Source organism: Mesitornis unicolor, unplaced genomic scaffold, assembly GCF_000695765.1.
Source record: "Mesitornis unicolor isolate BGI_N332 unplaced genomic scaffold, ASM69576v1 scaffold31861, whole genome shotgun sequence".
Lineage (NCBI taxonomy): Eukaryota > Metazoa > Chordata > Aves > Mesitornithiformes > Mesitornithidae > Mesitornis > Mesitornis unicolor.
This window is the reverse complement of record NW_010163627.1, coordinates 533-1879: the sequence shown is the minus strand read 5'-3', so window position 1 is coordinate 1879 and position 1347 is coordinate 533. Positions and strand designations below refer to the sequence as shown.

Sequence of the window (1347 nt, the reverse complement as noted above, 5' to 3'; positions counted from 1 at the left end):
AGAGCGGTGCCTGGAGGACCACGAGGCCGTGGTGGAGGTGCAGAGCTCCTGGCTCCCAGGCGCTGACAGCCGCTTCGTCTTCCGCAAGAACTACGCCAAGTACGAGCTCTTCAAGAGCAACGCGGTACGTGGCGGGGACGTGGGGATGCCACAGGGACCCCCAGCACCCCATGGGGATCCCCTGACCCCTTGTGCCCCCCAGCAGTCCCTCTTCCCTGAGGTGATGGTGTCCAGCTGCCTGGAGGCCAACAAGAGCATGGCTCACTCTGAGCTCATCCAGGTACGCACCCAGCCGCGCCACGGGGACCCCACTGTGCTGTGGGGACCCCACTGTGCCATGCCATGGGGATCCTCCCATGCCATGAGGTCCATGCCATGCCATGGAGTCCCTGTTGTGCCATGGGATCCCCACTGTGCCACAGGGATCTTGCCACGCTATGGGGATCCCACTGTGCCATCAGGTCCCCATTGTGCCGTGGGATCCCTGCCCTACCATGGGGTCCCTGTTGTGCCATGGGGTCCCTGCTGTGCCCCCTGCCGTGCCCCTCATCCCCTGTTTCCCCCAGAACTTCCTCAACTCTGGGAGCTGCCCCGAGGTCCAGGGTTTCCTGCAGCTGCGGGAACAGGGGCGCAAGGTCTGGAAGCGTTTCCACTTCTCCCTGCGCCGCTCGGGGCTCTACTACTCCACCAAGGGCACCTCCAAGGTGAGGGGGGCTGAGGGCATAGCTGGGGAAGTGTGGGGGGGCAGCCCTGACACCCCTCATCTCCCCCAGGACCCACGGCACCTCCAGTACTTCGCAGACCTCACCGAGTCCAACATCTACTACGTGACGCAGGGCAAGAAGCTCTACGGGACCCCCACCGAATTTGGCTTCTGCATCAAGGTAGGAGGGTCCCTGCCTGGGGGTCCCATCCCTTCCCCTCCCAAGGGGTCTCTGCCCCCTACAAGCCACCCAGGGTCACCCCATGATGGCTCCGGCCTCTCCCCGCAGCCCCACAAGGTGAGGAACGGGACCAAGGGCCTGAAGCTGCTCTGCAGTGAGGACGAGCAGAGCCGGAGCTGCTGGATGGCAGCTTTCCGTCTCTTCAAGGTGAGCCCCAGCCCACCCAGGGCGTTACCGGGCCCTGTGGTGGGGGGAATAATGTGGGGATACTGGGGAGATGATGAGGAGATGCTGGAGTGATGCTGGGAGGATGCAGGGGGATGATGGAGGGATACTGGGGAGATGATGAGGGAATGCTGGGGGATGCTGGAAGGATGCTAGGGGGGATGCTGGGGGATGCTGCTCACATCCCTGCGCTGGGGGGTGGCAGGGGGACGTCACCAACCTCACCAAGGGCAGAGGT

The 1347-nt window shown here is 64.1% G+C and overlaps 1 protein-coding gene across 1 annotated transcript in view; it reads left to right on the top strand.

Moving 5' to 3' along the window:
- Positions 1–7: 7 nt before the first annotated feature.
- LOC104548114 (growth factor receptor-bound protein 7-like) overlaps positions 8–1347 on the top strand; it is a gene marked incomplete at its 5' end in the record, with an annotated part of 1864 nt that continues 524 nt past the window's right edge. Inside the window, 5 exons of the mRNA XM_010194038.1 lie at positions 8–124; positions 203–280; positions 567–704; positions 774–884; positions 993–1127. Coding sequence (XP_010192340.1) covers positions 8–124; positions 203–280; positions 567–704; positions 774–884; positions 993–1127 — 579 coding nt within the window. The remainder of the gene's footprint in view (positions 125–202; positions 281–566; positions 705–773; positions 885–992; positions 1128–1347) is intronic.